General features: G+C 43.6%; 1 protein-coding gene across 2 annotated transcripts in view; it reads right to left on the reverse strand.

Moving 5' to 3' along the window:
- Positions 1-18,298, reverse strand: part of SLC2A13 (solute carrier family 2 member 13) — a 170,836-nt gene extending 152,538 nt beyond the window's left edge. Inside the window, exon 1 of one of the 2 annotated variants that reach the window (XM_052789428.1) lies at positions 17,450-18,298. In XM_052789428.1, coding sequence (XP_052645388.1) covers positions 17,450-17,999 — 550 coding nt within the window. In that variant the 5' untranslated portion in view covers positions 18,000-18,298. The remainder of the gene's footprint in view (positions 1-17,449) is intronic. The other variant, XM_052789427.1, reaches the window with a different exon arrangement.
- Between the last annotated feature and the right edge of the window lie 440 nt (positions 18,299-18,738).

Below are 18,738 nucleotides of genomic sequence, written 5' to 3' on the forward strand. Positions count from 1 at the left end.
CAGTCTGCTATGTTGCCCCTATCCAATATGAGAATAGTGAAAACAAGAATTTAAAGAAGAATTAGGAGTTGACATTTAAAATGGCGTATTTGACAGTCCTATTCTAATTAACATAGATGCAGCCAATATCCTTGTTAAGATAAAATTGCTTTTCCTGTGTCTTGTACCATGCAAGTCACAATAAATCACTGTAAATTGTAAGATGAAGTCGTGGTTTAACCCCAGCCAGCAACTAAGCACCACGCAGCCGCTCACTCACTCCCCCCCCACCCAGTGGGATGGGGGAGAAAATCGGGAAGAGAAGTAAAACTCGTGGGTTGAGATAAGAATGGTTTAATAGAACAGAAAAGAAGAAACCAAAAATGATAATGGTAACACTAATAAAATGACAACAGTAATAATAAAAGGATTGGAATGTACAAATGATGCACAGTGCAATTGCTCACCACCCACCGATCAACACCCAGCTAGTCCCCGAGTGGTGATTTCCCCTGCCCCCACTCCCCCCAGTTTATACACTGGGCATGATGTCACATGGTATGGAATACCCCTTTGGCCAGTTTGGGTCAGCTGCCCTGGCTCTGCCCTGTGCCAACTTCTTGTGCCCCTCCAGCTTTTTCGCTGGCTGGGCACGAGAAGCTGAAAAATCCTTGACTTTAGACTAAACACTACTTAGCAACAACTGAAAACATCAGCGTTATCCACATTCTTGGCATACTGAACTCAAAACATAGCACCGTACCAGCTACTAGGAAGACAATTAACTCTATCCCAGCTGAAACCAGGACAGATGACTAACCGGGCAATGAAATACTCTGCTGTTTCAGTTTGCTGTCCCCCAGCTTTTTTGCACTCAGAGGCACAGCTACTTCAGAGAGGCTCTAGTTAATTTTATTTAACTCCTTCATATCTTTTCCCACTAAGAAGCAGATTCCGTCCTTAAAACTGAAAGGCTTACAGTTAAAAATGAAGCCATGTTCTCTTATGAAGTTACAAGACATTCTCATGTCGGGTTCAGGTTTTAGGTGAAAAGATTGATGCACAAGCTACAAGAAAAACAACTAAATCCAGGATCTCTCTGAAATACAAACGTTGCGAGTTCTGCACTTACGGCATTACTCTACTTTCAGAGAGAAAATTTATAAAGAAATTTTCCTATTTGAGGATAACTGAAAATCCTAGCACCAGAATGGGGAGGGAGCTGTGAATCCTCACAACACTCTTTCCAAAGAAACCCTATGAAGTAATTACTGTCTCCCATCTTGTTTTTCCCTATAATCTGGTCACATTTCACCTGATCTTTTAATTAAGTTTTCATAAAGCAAGATTTAATTGAAAAATCAATTACAGTAAAACCTAGCTACATATAATTGAATTTTCACTCAAAAGTAAAAAGAATTACTTTTATTTACATTTTAAAAACATCTCTGGTCTATATCCTCTTCCTTATTTCCCAAAACAAAAGGTAGGAACTGCTGACAATACTGCAGGAGGGCAGCATCAGGAGGCAGAATTAATTACGCACTGGAGAAGAATCATTAAACTGAGCACTAATAGAGTAACTGTGAGTAGGAAGAAACCAGTTGTGATAGCTTCTAATAAAGCACTAGGAACCGGCAACGAAGTACTAAACAGCTCATAGGTGACTGGATCCCTGAATTACTCACTACCCACTCCTACCTGCCCAGTTAGTACCATCTATACTGTAAGAAAATAATAAAACCACAGTATTTCCCCTATAAAATTTTATAATCCATTGCAAAGCACACATGTTGATGACAGGTTTATATGTAGATAAGATTGGGAAGAAGCCTCTATTCTAGCAGAATGCTACTCTTCCTGCCACCAAAGACTACCTTCTTAATAGCAGAATCCCCTTCCTTAATACTTGTGACCTACCGCAGTAATGTAACAGCTAGAAAAAACTTCCCACAGACTGTGCTTCCAATGCAGTGTGTGCTTTCAGCAATTCAAATGTCTATTGCTCATTATCTTCAGGTGCAGCATGATCCACCTTTCAAATACTGTCAAGCTCACATCCACATTCATCTGCTCGCTCTGAGTTTAACATTGCTCTCCTTTCTTAGTTTAAAGGACTTTTTAATTGCCAAGACATACAGACACTTTGACTACTGCTTCAATATACCATATCAAAAAACTCAAGCTTAGGTATAAATTACAAAAAGCATTTAGTAGCAAAGTCCTTTTAACGACTCTTGTGCCAACTGCTTGTAAGGAACAGAATAGGCTCATGGTAGTAATTGAAGAATAAGCGTAGTTAGCGATACAGCATGTCAGATTACATTCTGGAAGTTAAGTCTACATTACTCCACTGAGATACATCTTAAAAATGCTTTATAGAGTCGGGTTGATTTCAGGCCATCTTATTTTTCTGTGCAAAGACAAGTATGTGACAATTTGTATATATGTATCTATTAATGCAGGGTTTGCGCTTCCAGTTAAGTAGAATTACCTACAGTTACAAAGCCAAGTGGGAATTACATAACAGCCATTAATTGTACATTGTAACAAATAATTTAGCAGCATTTCAGTAAGCCTTGAACATCAGGCTTCCCTGAGCCCAGGTTTCTCTGACTAGTAACACCAACAGTACTGGCTGTCTAAAGGCCAAACACACAGCAAGGAGAGAAAAAGGAGAGAAGAGATCTGACTGTAGAGGAAATTATCCAAGAAAATGAAAATCAGACTATGAAGTCCATTCACAGAAATTGTAGTGTTGAACAGGTTATGACTGGTAGATTTAAAGATTATTATTTGTTTTTAATAAGTCCAAGAATGCCTTTCAAAAATGCAAGCAAACATCAGCCTCACCTTACAGAAGGAAAAAAGGAGGCATAAAGTACCATAGTCACTTTAAGATCAAGTGGCCAGGAAGTGACAAATCCAAGAATTACAGATTGGTCTTACGTCTGCTTAGCAAAAGACGGTACATCAGACATTTGGGGTCTCACAATGTGCAAGTCAGGCCTTTCAACAGCACAACTGACATTTTTTCACTGCAGTATTTAAAGTTAGAAAGCCTTCTGAGTGGCAAAGTAAAACAATCATGTGCATGTATGTAACTTATTTTAACGTAAAGCTTGTTGTAATTCAGCCTTGAGACTATAGAACTGCATGACACAAAAAATTCCATGCTATGGCAAAATGAGTTCAAGGCTATGTGTCTCTAGCTCTTTGTATCAGCATGAAATAATTTTTTTTTCTTGCAATAGTGCTACTATTGCTTCTACAGCACACAAGCAAACTGTACGGGTTCCAGCTCCTAGGACAGGTAACCAAGCTGGTATTTGCACTGGCAAAATTTATGGTGACTTAGAAAACCAATGGCTACAGATCCTGTAACAGTACAAATTTGCAGAGTACAGAACACACAGAGCAATTGTGAAAGTGAAATGCAGCAGACCAGACACTTCTCAGTCCATTATTGCTTCAGGGATGTATGTATTTTAGTGACTGATAATGCATGACAAATAGAAAACCATATCAAAGAACATGCAGAGCAACTGTAAAAAGGAGACACAATAGACCAAACACTTCTCAACCTATTACTGCTTTAGGGATACATGTATTTTAGTGCTGATAATGCAGGACAAATAGAAATCCAAATGAAGGGAGCCATACATCGCTTCTGGATGATTCAGCTACATTGGGAACATATTCGTACAAGACTGAGAAGTATGCACACAGGCATTTTCATGTTTTACTACAACTGACTGAATCATTTGCTTTAAACAAGAAACAGGGCATTGCTGTAAGCAAAATATCATAGAAGATTAATATAAACATTTACAAAGAAATATGATGTGCATTGTCTTCACATATCAGCTTAAAAGTCTTAAAAACTTCTCCAACAAATCTGCCTAAAGTTGTATTTTTCAGCTGTAGCTCAGTATGACATCCATATCTACCTCACAGACTTAATTTTATATGAACCTAAAACTACCTCATAAACAGATTCATATCTCCTGTATTGTACTAATTAGTAGTTTATCAAGATCATGAGGTAAAGAAATTAATGTCTCTGTAATTACAGTGGAATTGCATTGGCTTAAAACTGGTGTGAGTGCCGAGTCAGGCCTCTTGAAGTTTTCTCTGTTGCTCATTGCCACAGCACAGATGAAAACTAGTTACCTTGTGTGGGTGTTAGACCATACAAGTCCACATTATCAAAGCCAAGAAACCTACATCCCTACTTGATAAAAATTTAACAAAGAAGAAAGAATTGAGCCAAGAACTATATATACCCACTTGATAAAAAAATTTAAAGAAGCACAAAGAATGGCTCCATACCTCAAAGCAGTTCTTTGTACCTTCTCCTGTCCTCCAGAGCACAGCTGTAGAATCCGTTCCCAACACACTAATCCTGAAAATCCGCACAATTGGTTTATGGTATCCTCTTGCATAGCCACTTTCATTCACATTTTTTCTTACCACAAAAATAAAACAACTCCTAATTAAAATATCCACTAATATAATTTTATTTCATTACTCAATTCTTCCTGCGTATGCACACACACAGAGTTCTCTAGATGTCTGGATTCCTACTTCCCAACATGACTTTCTAGGAGGCCTGGATCAGACATTCCTTCTCACTAACATGGGCCAGGAAAGACAAGTGTGGCAGATGAGTTACTGAGGTTCAAGCAGTGCTACTTCAGCACTCACACTTCCAGTTCCCCCTTCTTTGCACCAGTGCAAGGAGCGAGGTTTCCCCTATATCCCAGTCCAAATGAAGCTCCCTCATAGGGGAAACTTGGGCATAAGAAGCCATTGCAGCTAGACAAATTGAAAAACTGAATAGTTTGACTATAACGAAGTGGTCCATAAGAAGTCCCCATCACACCTAGCATGCGTAGTTTCACTTCATGTATCCTGGAAAGAGCGTCTAGGAAGAAAAGCAGAATTAATACAAAAGCTTGAGACAACAGGCTAACAGGCAGGCCAGGCTTGCCTTCATCCAACCAGCACACAGCCATAGTGGTTTATGCCTCAGCAACCCAGCTAAAACAGTCACACACACAAATCCATACTCCTGGATGAAAGATACAAGGGAGCGTATGACCATGAGCAGAGGCTCTACTAAGCCAGTCAGAAACAGGTTAAGATTCTAGATAAGGAAAACCAGAAAACACACACACAGTCCCTTAGAAGTTTCACCATTACAGGGTGAATTACTGAGAATTGACTTCTGAATAGAGTAAACATAAATATTCTAAACAGGTGTCTCAGATCTTGCTAAAGATACAATCGGTATTACAGAGGAGACAGGCCTGCTGGTCTTAAACTATGAGGAAAAACCTTCTCTGCACTGCTGCATTTATAAGCTCAGAGCACTGCTTCCTTCTTTGCAAGGGAGCACTCCACATCTAAGAGGATAATGATTAATCGTCCAGATAGTACTTGGGTGTCAGGCAAAGCAATTAACGTTGATCAGGGAGAGGCCCTGCAGACTGATACAACAGAAAGCTTTTGACTCCAGGGAAGGAAGATTCAGAAATAAATGCAGATAGGCAGAATCAAAGCCAAAACACAAGCTGCACCTTTTCTTACTTTAAAGTCACCATCAGCAGACACAAAAGAAAGCAACACAACAGAGCTTGACCTAAAAATTATGCCTTGAAACTACAGCTTTTTCAGAAGCACACACACTGTTGAACATGGTAATATTTTGTTTACCCTAGCTAGTAAAAATGCAGACTAGGGTCAAGAAAGGAGGGAAGCCCTAAACCTGCAGGGCAGTAAGATGCACAGAGGTAATCACATAGAGCATATAGGTGTAGACAACTATTTTGTCCCACCCCAAAGTTAGATTTTAAGATAAATAGTACCTTCTTGTCCAAGCTTTCAAAGAATTTAGTAAAGTACATTCCCACTCACGAGAAGAGAAGTTGCCATTTATTTGTGTAATGCTCTACTCAATGTGTGCCCAGATTTCTGCTATATGCACCAATGATTTTTTCCAGGAACGTGCCTGTCAATCATTACAAGAGAAAGGATCTACATTCTGTGCCTTATTTCTCCTCCTACCCAAGGACTACATATAGCACAAAACCAGACCCCAGTATTCAGCTCAGAATATAACCACGGTGATCGAATTCCTGGGCTAAAACATCATGAATACCTACGGACAACATTTAGTCTTTTCCACCCCTTTCTTTGAGATCCTGAAGTTGTCCCAGTACCTCTGGCTTTCCATTCATACCAAGCTGTTCCAATGTGAATTGGACTGGTGAGGTCAGCAGCGCCTACAATTAATGCAGGAGCAGGGAGTCTACCAGGCAAAAGACTTAGCTGCTGAACTCCATAGTGAATAAAACCAGACTTACCTTTTCCCCTCAGGCAGATTGCCCATTCCTGTGCTGACATAGCTACTACTGACCTCAACAGTCCAATAATCAAGGACCTGTGAACAAACAAAAAAGGTCACTTACATGCAAACACTTGCTGAAGTCCATGCTTAAAGTACACACAGCTTTGGTCTCAACCAGTACTTCCTCCATGCATACTGTGTTCTAGGTCATCTATTACCACACTGCTTTTCTCACATGTTAGACACTCGCCAGGATCGATCACAGCTCCAACCAACAACCCTAAAAAAATTAACGACCCAAATGAGGAGAGCAAGTACTTAGTGGTGAGTCCCTTCGATTTTATCTCCTTAACCTCACAGATTGAACAAAACTTCCTAGGTGGGCAGCTACAAACAGAAAATTAAGTTCAAAATAACAGTTAGGCAGAGTAAGTCCAAATACAGCTAGGAATAACAAATATAGCAGATTGATGTGAACCTTAACCATGCAAAAAATACCATAAGAAGCAGTGTTTCTCTTGTACTATTACACCTTGGACAAGTAGATTCCAAAGGAGTACTAGCTCTGACTTGAGACATCCGACTTTGGGATCCTGATATACCATCCTCCATCAACTATACTAGAACTTAGGCTCCCAGCTCCCCCTGTTCCCAACTGCACTCCAGTTAGATGTTCCAACAGGCAGCAAAAACACTCCCTGCCTCCAACACCTCATGTAGGCTCTGTGCTTCAGTTACCTTTCTAGATTTCTGAAGTTGCTCCAGCCTCATTGTCATAGCTCTCATCAATATATTTAGTTATCTACCACTTTTCCTATAAAAAGGTCAGGAATTAAGTAATTTATTAAGCATATTTATTAGCTTCAATACACACTTTTTGCTTCCAACTTTCTCTGGGCACTTTTAAGATAGTAGCTTTTTTTTCTTCCATAATTCCCTGATAATTTTTGCTGTTGAATGGCAGCATGTGAAGCCTATGCTACAACTGCCAGTTCAGCAGCACAGGATAAAATTGCAACACGCTCAGAAGGTAGTTGTCTTCAGCATCAGGATCATCTAAATCTTCCTTAAATAAATTACTGAATCCTGACTGTCTATCCATTTCTGAATGTGCAGCTGAAGAGACAGTAAACCAACAACTGTATCTTCTCTAGGTTAAGCACTGCCAGTTCTTCCAGGATCAGAGCTGTAAAAAAGTAATGGGCCATACTGTTTGAATCTTTTATAATATTGGTTAAAAAAAACACAGAATCAAAGGTAACTACCAAGTATTGTAGTACTATTACAAGCTTTGGACAAGAATCAATGGTAATTTAGGGGAGGAAAAACAGAGGGATGGGAACAGGAGCTCCCTGTTTCCATCGGCTGGTCTGGTCTTGCTTTGGAGGCTGAACTGCATCGAAGGGCATGGGAACAGGATGGCACTCATGCTCCTTTTCCCTTCCTGCTCCCCTGGGCACAGCAGCTCTCCTCTGGTACTGCACTAGGGAAAAGGAGGAATACCTGTAGCTCTGCTCCTCTCTTGCCCTTGGAGTGGGACAGATGCCACAGCAGGACCTCACTGAACTGCAGAAGGCAGTTCAGAGCAGGGCATGAATCAAGATTATTACTATGATTTTCAAATACAACCAATACCTAATTTTTTTTTTCTTTTTGATTACAATAAATGTGACTGATAGCTTATGAATGATGGCACTGCTCTGATAGTAATGTATCAGCCATAACAACATGAAGTCACCTTCATGTTTTTATGACTGTGTCAGCATGAAGAAAAGAAGACAGTCAGACAGGAACAACCAACAGGTTGGGGGGAAAAAAAAAAAAACAAACAACAAAAAGAATACCCAAAAATCCTACATCCACCTATTCATTAGGGGTGCAACCAGTTCAAGATGGATTTAAATTTCAAATTTTTGGTGCCTTCAGATAGGCCTAAGTTCAAAGGTCTCATCTGGAGAACCAAGAGTAGGAGTGCTAAAACTACAAAAATAAACCTGGAAAACTATCAAAAGTTACTAAGCAAGGTAGATTGTTCAAGGCTTTGTAGGGTTTCTACACTGTTCTGGCACAGAACAAGTATTTGAGAGAAGGAACAGGAGAGAATTTCTTCTAAGCAATCAGAAATTAAAGACCTTCTTCCATTGGCACATGCCAGTGATCACTTCAGTAGATGCTTCTCTCAGAGCAGCGGTCACTGGAACATGTTCCCAATTTACAAGACCACACGCCCTCACAGCATGGGCAATACAATATATGTTACACCAGGAAGGCTCTTCTGCTCTTTTCAACTTGGAACATATTCCCCTGGATTTCCAGAGTATGACAGGAAAGTAGAAGAGCTGTGGTGCAACTCAAAGACATCCCTAATACTTCCTTCCAGCTGCTGGAAAATAATCTTCTTTTCCCAATGTCCATAGGCACATTAAAACCGCAATTATTAGTTTTGCTTCCCTGAAAGCTTGCAAGAGAAGCAACAGTAGAGAAAACCATGCACATGAGGCTCCTGACCAAAAGAAAAGGGAAACAGAAAGGCTGTTACTGCTTGTTTCTGTCCAAGACAGAATAGGTTAGCCTGCAGAAACTCACACTTCTGGGAAAAGGCTGGAAAACTCTTGCCTTAGGGCTCCCATTTATGGTAGAGGTTTATAAAGCTATTTAATTTTGTCTAGACCATGAAAATATGGGCAATTGCCAGGTGAGTCTAATTTTGGATACACATTTTTGTTTACAGAGCAGGTCTTCCACCATTTCTGGCATCTTCTGGTTTTGTGTCTATCATCTGGAGATCGACAATCACTTCATTACTGCCTCAGAGACAACTGAGCACACAGCTGCATGTGCTTGGCTGGCTGTTGATCAGATTAGAGAGCTCCTCAATGTTACCAGCTGGCATAAGACCTGTGAAAACTCAGACCTTCCCAAATACACAGTGTTGAAAAGAGACCAGAAAGTTCTAGATTTGAGGCCTGAAGCAATTGCCTCCCAGGGAAACCCCACTTCTCCCTTAATACCGTTCAGCCTTGCAGAGTGCCTGTCAGCCCATGTGCTAAAAGCATCAGGTATCACTGGGGTTTTCCACGCCGCCTGGAAAATTGTTTTGCCTTGAAATTGCCTCATCACTCAGGAGCAGAAGTGGAACACACTCGTTGATATAAAATGTTCACTAGCAAAGGACGAGCCCCAAGGTCGATGCCAGGTGCTTCTGGAAAACATGAGCTCTAATGAGAACCGAGAAGCCTTTCAGATTAGCTATGGAGGGCAAACCTCCTCTAGAGAGAAGCTCCCTTGCCGAATTACACTGGAAAAGTCAGGGAAGGGGGAAAAAAAGTTTAAGTAGAGAAGCTGGGATGACAGCTCCTAAATATATGCAACTGGAAGACCCATCTCTAGGGGAGGGGAGAGAAGACCCCTGAGGAAAACTAAAGGACAAGCCCAAGGTAAAAAGTTGCATGTATCAATAAACATACACTTTTTCTTTTTTCTTTTTTTTTTTTTTTTTTTTTTAAATCCATGCAACTGCTTCAGTGTCTGAGCACACTAACACAACAGCCACACAAAGAGATGGCTGAACTCCCAAGAAAGTCAACCCAGGAGCAATTCCTAGGACACATGTGGGACTTCAAACAAGGATTCACTGCTTGAAGGGGAGGAACATGAGAAGGAAGTCTGTCCCAAACTGCAGAAGAGGCAGGCACTCTTGCTATTTAGCCAAATAAGAGACCAGACCAAGGGGGAGGTGGGAACACATTTGCTAACACCATAGCTGACAGCATGCCATGACCTATCCACAGACAGCCAGACGCATGGGGGACTCTGAGGTCACAGCATGACATTTCATCCACACAGGCAGCATGTCTGTAAGGGACTTGCAAAGGAAGAAGGGACAGACTCACTGAGCTAAGAAACCCAACTTGAGTAACTAAGTATATAAACAGTCAAAATGAGAAACCACCTACAAAAAACTCACCTTCAGAACAGGCATTTGCTTTGAATAAATCCTTAATAAAACCACAAGTCTAAAACCTCCAATAAATCAGAGGAAGATCAGAAATGGAAAGAACAGGAAAGCGTGTTATTTAAAGCTTCATTTCTTCAATTATCAGAAGCAAAATACTTTTTAGAAGAGCTTGCATTCAAGTTGCATCATAAGATCTACAGAAAGATAGTTCAGCTAAAGTAGTGAACTGTCTACACACTCATTCAGAGCTGTGTTGCACAAGATCTGTACAACATATCTAATAACTGCTTCTCTTGCTATTTGTTCACAGGCATAATCATTGCAAACAGAAACCAATGGGAGAACTCTGCTCCCCTGATTTTCACCAGTTACTAGTTTTAGGCTTTCAGCAGCTCCACTGACTGTGCCACCCGACCTAGCCTCTTCACAAGCTTCACACCAGCAATACTGATTGTACAGGTCACGTATGAAAATTCAGTTCTTCACCAATGAAAACCCATAAAACAATTTTGCAAACAAAGCTATCCATCAGGCCCATTATACCTCTGCAGTACCAGCATGTAGCACAGCCACAGTCATCCAGTTTGAGTCCAGCCATCTTAAGAAGAAATCATCAATTTTCAAGACTTCCATAGGATTTGCAACCCAAAAGCTTACCCTTTCACGGAATAATCCCTAAGATTCCTAAAATACTACATTTTAAAAGAAATTAATGTATTTAGAAGCACAATATATTCTATAAAAACCCACTTAAGAGCATACAGCTGCTATAATTATCTTGAAGTCTACTGATGAGATAAGGAAAAAAGATAATTTAAAAACCCCCTTTTCAACATCTACTTTCAGATGCTTTTTTATTTTTTCATTGCTTCTCAGCATACAATTGGCAAAGTACACACTAGTACAGTCAGAATAAAAATTAAGTCCATATTCTGACAATGCACAGCAGAAGACAGTAGCTGGCACTTCAAATCTATTGCTTGGACTGTCCTCAGATGTCCTGCCTTGTGCCTCTGCTGATGGGACTGGTACAAGTTTCAGCCAAACAAGTCACTCAAATCCAAGAGTTCCAGCTGAATAATTTGCTATCTTTAACAGCATGGCAACTGGACACCAGTGGTCTCCCGTTCCTATAGCAAACAAAGCATTTTGAAAATGAGCCCACCTGTGGTGCCCACATGAATTTTTCAACATAGGTAAGGAAACACTTGCGTTTAACACTGCAAAATTCCTTCAAGTTGCCTTTTTATAAGGAGTAAAAGGATCATAAAAGTTTCAATTTTATGTCACATATGAACTGGATGAATTGTATTTTTTCCAAAATGAACAAAAATACTCTAAATACAACAGGAATAATGTTTTGACAGAACAGTTTGACCAAGTACAGGGAAAACTATTTTACAAGATTCCCATGTTTTAGAGACAGAAGATCAATTTCAAGGTTTATGAACTATGGGAATTTTCTTTAAGTTAAACAAAAACAGCAGCAAAAAGCCCAAAACAAAGGTAAAACCACCAAAACAAACAAACAAAAAAACACACCACCCTTACAACTTTAAACAGTTTCCAGAAGAATCAAAAGTCCAAAACTTCTCTTAGACTGTGTGCTTAATACATTATTCCAAAATGGTCACGAAATATTTGCCAAAGGTAGCAATATTTATGTATAAATCCCTCATCTTTTTGTATTACACCATCAGACAAAACAATAATGGAGTCAGTGCTTGTTGACATGACAGTGAACTGAGCATATCACTGTGTATACTGTCCAATGCACACAAAATTTGAGGCCTTAAAAAGATACCATTTTTCATCTCAATGTACTCCAGGTACCCTGCAAGATCACAGCTCCAGTCAGAAGCTATGTATCCTCCCAGAGGCTTTTGCACAAGAACAGATTAAGCTCTTAAGATGCAGAGATCGATCCCTGAGTGCACACAGTAATGTCAGTACCTAGAGAACCCGGAAACTTGGGTGAGCATCTCTGGTCACTGGCAGTACAAGGGTCAACTCCAACAATGTGGCTATTTGTCTCTCCATTCCCCTCCATCCCTACTGCAAGCTTATACTAACAAACCACTGTCTCTGGAGGAAAAAATAGCCTATGAATCTCTGGACTGAAAATTACAAGCATCTGCCAGAAGTAGCACAGTGTATTTGGGGGCTGAGGGTGACTTTCCCCTCCAAAATACACTAAGGTATAAACTCCTTCAAAAAAATGCGGTGGACACTCACTTATAAAAACAGACCGAAGCTTTAGAGCTTCCCATGGGGGGGTGGGAGGGGGCTGGGGTGGGGGCGGGATTAATCTGTAGTTTTTTCCAAGATAAAAATACACCCAACTTGAAAAAGTTCAGCAGTACACTAAAAAAGAATTTTTAACATTTAAAGAAAAAAAACCAGCACACATATCCTCATCTTTAACAGGCAATAGGTCATACCAGTTATTTTCCAATATTTTCACAGCATACATGGTAGTCCAGCTGATAACAGTGGCCCTTAATCACCGTAAAGATAATACAGAGCTGGTACTACATGATGTGAGTCCTTTGGTTATTTTTGTTACTTGCTACTGGACTTTACTGTCAGTAGAAGCTAGTCCCACCAGGGCAGCCCCGAACCATATGCCAGCGCCTGCCTAATTCTGTGTACAGTCTTGTTTCCTCTGCTCAGAAAATGACCTACATATGCAGTAAAAAGATGCTACCAGGAACACTACATACACCACATTCAAATACAGCCTTTAAAAAAACAGTACTACAGACATTTTGAATACAAAGCAAGCACTGAGCAGTAGGCTCACATTGTGAAGATACATCACGTGTCAGCAACGACAGGGGTCAGAGAGAAGACGAGTCAGGTCTCCATTGCACTGCAGACCTAGTTAACAGAGTGCATGGACACACAGTAGTCCTAAGAAGTAACTCTGCTTTCACAAGGGCTTGGGTAGCGTATGCATTAAGTAATGCCTAAACCACACACTGAGTAAGAAAACAAAACACAGAAGAGCGGATCACTAATTGAGCACCATCTATTCCGCATGCTGAACAAGATGGGAGAATCTAATCATCCAGCTAATGATTGTACATTAAGATAGAGAACAACTCTGCACAAGCAAGCTTAATCCCGTCACTTCCTGAACTCTGCGTAGCTCAAACAGCTTTCCTTCCACAGCTGGTACATAAATGTTCTTGAAAAAGTGATCTGAACAGCACGCTACCTGAAACACCATGCCAACAACACCCATGTACATCAGCTGCAGGCTTAAAACCTTCAGCATCCTCAGATGACGGAAGGATAAACTGCTCCCCTTACAGACTGGCGAGCCATTGAAACACATCTGGCCAATGGGTTCAGACAACAAAGTGATTGTAAAATTAAGACATTGGACTGATTACAGTCTAAGAAAGAAGTGACTTTGCAAGCATAGCTATTATTATCCTTTCTAGTCTCTATTACGTGTAGTCCCAGTGCCTACTCTACTCACTCTCCACCTCCCTTCTCACAGCAGCAGGTTTTCAGTAGAATTAGCTCTCATCTACAGCCACGCCTAGCTCTAACCTTTGGTGCTTCAGTCATGGCCTGCCCTCAGACTTTGGTAGGACAGACCAAAGATGAGCCAAGTGAAGAACCTGGCTTTCCTGCCAAGCGTGCAAACTACAGCAGCCAACGCAAGGCAAACCTATGCTGACCCTCAATCCTGTACCAAGTGTGGTTGGTCACCCTTCAACAACAGGCTGAGGCCTTTAGCATTAACAGATGCAAAAGGTCCAAATATGCTTTGTACCAATGACATTTTTCCTAGCCAAGCTCATACAAATTGCTACTGAGCACATGTGATCTGATTTCTTAAATGTTTGAATTTTGCCCACATTTGCTGTAATGAATATCTGTCTAAATGTTGCATTCCTGACACGAGGCTCAGCCAAATTCCTGAAGAGTCAGGGACACCGCTTGGGAAGGGGTGGGTGTGGGGGAGGGAATGATGGCCATAACCTTGTTCTTAAGCCATTTTGCCTGAAGTTGTCATGAACTATGTACTTAGAAATTCAGACCTGAAAAGATCTTAGCATATTCTAAGCTCATGCTGAACGTGGTTTCCCTTTTTTTTTTTGCATTCCCTATGTTTTGTATTTACACTGGGGGAGGGAGGTGGGGAGGAACATGAATAGATTTTTATGGTTAGAAACAGTTAACATTTGCAATAAAAGAGGACTTTGGCTTGTCCTTGAGAGAAGGTTTTTATTTTCCAGAAACATCTCCTTCTGTAATTGCTGGGGAGAAAAGAGGAGGTTTTCTATCTCAAAACAGCTCTACGGAAAATGGTAAGAAACAGACAAGACAGACAAGTGAGAGATGCTCCTCATTTCAGCATATATCCTGTGTTTTTCAGCCTTGAAAAGATTTAACTGTAGCCCTTTATAAATCACAGTCACAAGAAAAATGGCCGTTTTCTCACACGGACACAATACAGATCCACCCTGTAACAGCAAGGGTGAACAAAGTCCCATAGGTAACATCACTGCATCTGCTTTTACAGCACCACAGTACTGCCCATAACACAATATTCATTTATTAAATGCAAGCCAAGACATATTTCTGGAGTAGATCTCTTGATGTGCAATTGGCAGAGAGCTACAGGAAAGAAACCTAAAAAATGTATAAAATCATACACAGTTAAGAAGTTTTTACTGGTTTGCAAGTAGGAAAGCATTTCATAACACTACACCATCGCAGCCTTACATTTCACCAGTTTGCAGTGTCACTGAAGTGTCACATTACTGAGCGACCTCCTTACACTAATGCTAAGGAGTTCTTGCACACTGCGTGCAGTAAAATGATAGTCAAAGGGCTCCAAGAGAAGAAAGGGAAGAAACTGGTTAAAAGTTCCACCAATTTCTAACGCCTTCATGAAACTATCCAGGCTCCCTCTGGTGGGGGATTTAATGTAGAGATTGTTGCAGTTTGCTGTATGAGAACAGTTTTGAACCACAATATTTTTTTTTTCTCTGGTAAAATAAACCTTGTTAGGATTCGACTCTGCAATTCTTGGAGTCTCTTGTGGTGCTTCAGTCACAGCAATTTAAGGTAATGCTTTGTTTCTGGCCATAAGCTCCATCACATAAAGAACAACCACCTTTGATAAAAAGGAGAAAACATCTTTTTGAAATATAAGTTAGTGTCTTTGTGCTCCAAAATCCTCAGAACATTTCTCAGTCCTTACTTCAGCTCTCCAGAGCAGAACCACCACCTCTGTCCCCGATGTGAAAAGACGCCAAAGAGAGATCTCTCTCCCCAGATCACACAAGAAATCTATGGCTATACAGAAGAACAACCCCCTAGCTCCCAATTTCCATTTCTCTGTTTTATATATTAATTATATTAAGCCCCAAGTCTCATATCCCTCTGACAATACCAAAGTAATTTATTTGCACCACTGTAAGACAATTCCAACATGCCTATGTATCTCTCTATGAGACACACACGAGTCAAGCAAACCATCCATACCCTTCCTCTCCCTTCCCCCTGAAGTTGTCAATGCAACCAGTTACAGTCAACAAAAAACATTAGCTTTACAAACACAGAAAGACATCAAATTGACATTTGCTATTTTTAGTACCTACCACTAAGCATACATACTACATATTGCCATCAAAATACCTGTTCTGTCACCTCAGAGTCAAATTTAGTTTCCTTATCTCCTGAACATTATAACAAACGTTATCAACATTCTGCAGTCTGGAGTCTGGATTAAAAAAATGCAGAGAGGTAGCATTTAAAAATATAAAAAACCACCACCCAACTTGGGGTCAGAAAACTGCAACCTGAAGAAGGTGTCCATTACTGTACAGGAAAACCAGCAGGAGCCCTTTCAAGGATGGAGTCAATTTTATTTCTGACAACCCTTTTTATGACTCACTAACTTTTTTTCCTTAATAAGACCATGAATTGCATCACAGCAAGTGTGTCTATAACAAGCTAGAGAATTCAAAAAATTATTCAATGGCTAAGAAACAGAACTTTGCTATGTAGAAGAAAACAAGTCTAATTCTCAGTTTGTCCTCATGCTTTTAGATAGGAAGGGTTGCAAGATCACAGTAAGAAAGATTTACTTCTCTTTTTTCTTTTTTTTCCTTTTTTTTTTCTTTAAACATACTATAGTCCAAGGACTCTGAATAACCTCATACAGCTCATCTTGGATGATGAGTATAATTCAAATTACTGCCTGACAGGATAGCAGCTGAAGCTGAAGAGCAACCAAAATTCTGGGGATATTACAATATAGATGGCACAGAAACCAGTCTCAAAGGTTAGAGGAAACACTGCTCATCACTTCAAGTTCTTTGGGACAACTCTAAAGTTTTACCAGAACCTACTGCTTGCAAGTTACACAATGCATACAGGAAGGCAGCCCAAGAGCAGCCATTCACGTTCAGTTCTGCAGGATGCTATTAATGAAATCCAAAGCCTGCCGAAGCAAAGGTCATCTTATTTGACCAGAGATATTACCACCTCATTTTGTCCCAAAAGCATTCCTGTAGTGCCCAATGAAAAGCAAAGCTGTGCGGGGAACCAGAGGAGAGGTATTTACAGTGCAGAAAGACAGGCACGATCTCCTCCTCGCTCCCGACTTCCCAGACCCCCCCCACATGTAAAGCTTACGGTGTGAGCTGTTGACACTGACAGACCACCCTCAAGATGAATTTGCAGAAAGGATGCAAGACCACCCTCCGCGTACAGAAACCAGACAACTCTCCCCAAACCAGCTAGGACTACACTACCTGCAAGTAAAAACGCCGAGGGCAAGCAGAGGGACTCTCCCTTTCCCCACCCCGCCGCGATCGGCAGCAGCCCCCCCTCTCCCGACCTCGGCTCGGTTATGCCTTTCCCTCGCCAGCAGCCGAGCCCTTCAAACCCCACGGGCCAACCTTCGCCTTTTGTTCGGGAGCTGCCTTACATAAACGGGATGTGGACGCGCAGAGACGGGCGGATTTTAGGGTCGGTTAAACCTCCCTCCCGGGGGAGCTTCTCCCCCGCCGGGGCAAGAGCTGGGGTGCCCCCGGGGAGTAGGGCGGACTCGGGCTTGGCCGGGGCACGGAGGGGGGGCGGAGGGGTCGTGCTGCCGGGAGGGGAGCCCGGCGGGCCGGCGCGGCACTCACCGATGCCCAGCCCCACCACCACACGTCCCCCCAGCAGGGTCTCCTTGTCGCGGGCGGCGGCCAGCACGCCGGCCCCCGCCGTGAAGAGGCCGCTGGCCAGCAGGATGCAGGGCCGCCGGCCGCACAGCCCGTTGAGGACGCCGCCGGCCAGGGCGGAGAGGGCGGCGGCGCCCACCGTGCTGGAGACGAGCAGCTCCTGCCAAAGGGCGTCCAGGTTGAGCTCCCTCTTGAGGAGGAGCAGGGCCCCCGACACCACGCCGGTGTCGTAGCCGAAGAGGAAGCCCCCCAGGGCGGAGAAGACCGACACCACGTAGACGAAGCCGGGGGTCTCGTCCTGCTGGAACTGCCGCCGCGCCGCCCGCTCCAGCTCGCCGCCCGACGCCGCGCTGTTGAGGCTGGAGCACGACTCGGCGGCGATGAGGCTCCGCTCGCCCGCCGCCGCCGCGCCCGAGCCGGCGGACCCGTCCGCCTGCCGCCGCCGCTTCTCGCCCATCAGGTTGCTCAGGCTCCGCAGCGTGTACTCCACATTGTCGCTGGCCTTGCGGGACATGGGACGGCCGCGGCGGCTCCTGCCCCGGCCGGGGGAGGGCAGGGGGCTGAGGCGGACGGCTGCCGGGCGACTCTGGCTGCTACGGCGGCGGGGCGGCTGCTGCTGCTGCTGCTGCTGGCACCGCCCGTCCTCGCCCCGCCCGCCCCTCTCGGGCCGCGCTCAGCCGGGTCGCATAGTCCCGTCCCCCCCCACCGCCGCCGCCGGACAGACTTGAGGGGAAGTTGCCGCCGCTCCCAGCGCCCAGGCGGAGCTGGAGGCGGAGGCGGGCGGGGACACCGGCGAGGGCGGCCCGGCGGGCGCCAGGGGGCGGGCCCGGCCGCCTCCCCCCCCGCTCCGCCGTGGCGCGCACTGCCGCGCAGGCGCCGAGGGCTGCGCCTGCGGGCTGAGCGCCGCGACGCCACCGGCCCCGCCCGCTCTCCCTCACGCCAGGTGCTGGCAAGCGGCGGGGCTGGCGGGTCGCCCTCAGGGGCACCGGGAGAAGGCGGGAAGCCCTGGCCGGGCGGGCGAGCGAGCGAGCGCCTCGCAGGCAGCGCCAGAGCCGCCCCGCAAGCCCGGGGGACGGCTCCCCCCGCCCGCTGCGGTGGTGGCGGCGGGTGTTCCTGCTGGGCAGCCCCCGCCTGTGCGGGGTGGAAGGGGCTGCCGGCCTCGCCCGCCTCCCTGCGCGGCTCACCGCTCTGCTGGGGGTGCGTTGGCCGAGCGGCTGACGTACGTAAAAATCGCAGTTAATAACCGGATCGTT

The sequence above is a fragment of the Harpia harpyja genome, chromosome 6, assembly GCF_026419915.1.
Source record: "Harpia harpyja isolate bHarHar1 chromosome 6, bHarHar1 primary haplotype, whole genome shotgun sequence".
In the NCBI taxonomy this organism is placed as follows: domain Eukaryota; kingdom Metazoa; phylum Chordata; class Aves; order Accipitriformes; family Accipitridae; genus Harpia; species Harpia harpyja.